The sequence below is a fragment of the Loa loa genome, assembly GCF_000183805.2.
Source record: "Loa loa unplaced genomic scaffold supercont3.101, whole genome shotgun sequence".
Lineage (NCBI taxonomy): Eukaryota > Metazoa > Nematoda > Chromadorea > Rhabditida > Onchocercidae > Loa > Loa loa.
The window spans coordinates 195,734-196,949 of NW_018108281.1; the positions used below are offsets into that span (position 1 = coordinate 195,734).

At 36.3% G+C, this 1,216-nt stretch overlaps 1 protein-coding gene across 1 annotated transcript in view; it reads left to right on the plus strand.

Moving 5' to 3' along the window:
* LOAG_12072 (hypothetical protein) overlaps positions 1–1,216 on the plus strand; it is a gene marked incomplete at both ends in the record, with an annotated part of 2,671 nt that extends 1,455 nt beyond the window's left edge. Inside the window, 2 exons of the mRNA XM_020448476.1 lie at positions 69–758; positions 1,160–1,216. Coding sequence (XP_020301383.1) covers positions 69–758; positions 1,160–1,216 — 747 coding nt within the window. The remainder of the gene's footprint in view (positions 1–68; positions 759–1,159) is intronic.

Here is a 1,216-nt window from a genome sequence, read left to right on the forward strand (position 1 = left end):
AAACTACCGTTGCGGCACAACAATTGCCATTATCTTCTACTCTACAAACTACCGTTGCGGCACAACAGTTGCCATTATCTTCTACTCTACAAACTACCGTTGCGGCACAACAGTTGCCATTATCTTCCACTTTACAAACTAACGCTGTTCTACAGCGATTGCCATTATCTTCTGTTCTGCAAGCAAACGTAACGCCACAGCAGTTGCTACCACCTTCTAATCCGCAGACGAAAGTTGCGGCACAACGGTTGCTACTGCCTTCTAATTTGCTGCATGCAAAAACTACAACACAGTCGCCGTCATTACCTTGCACAAAGTCTTTACAAGCAATTAATGAATTTCAGCAAAATTTATTATACCTTCGCAAAATTCGATTGTTGCAAGATCAAGCAACACATTATGCTAGATTAGCACAAGATGCTTGGGAAGAGGCTAGAGCGATCGCTTCTTCTTTGGATATACCACCACCATCACTGCCGGACGCAATAGATTTCATGACACATAATTATTTGAAATACCGAAAAGAGTGGAATTTATCGAAAAAAGCTGAAGAACAAGAGAACATTAAACCGTGCTTATCACAAATTGTTGACCTGGAAAATTCCGTATCGTCACATGCCATTGTATCACTATCATCCGGTATCCAGTCCACTTTCGAACGGAGAAAGTCTAATTCTGTACTGGATCCAAGTTCCAACAAATTCCATGCTAAAATGTATCGGACGAATGTGTCTATGATGAATGTAGGCACAAGAATGGTGAGGAAAAATTTTATTTAATAACTTAATAAGTAATTGAAAGGATTAAGTTGAGAAATATTTCGATTGCTGCAAGTTTCTCTTTGTGGTTCGTTTTAAGCTCAAATGTTATGATGGAAGAGAAATTGAAATTAGCTAAGGTTTTCCCTCGATTTCTTATCAACTTTTTGTTGACATCTGCTAAGCTTTTTTGTTATCACAATTTTAAGCATAACTTAGCATAAATTTTGAATAAATTTATCATGTAATTTGCAATAATTTTCAGAACCAATGATAATTCGAATCTACAAACTAAAATAATAATGATCGAATTAAAATGATAATGGTTATTTTAGTTTTGAATTCATTTCTAGAAATGATGTCGTTGTAATTGATGATTATTGGACATATTTTCGTTTCAGATCGATCAACAGTTGTCAACGACACCGTTGCGACAGCAACCAAGTCAGCTTAGTTAA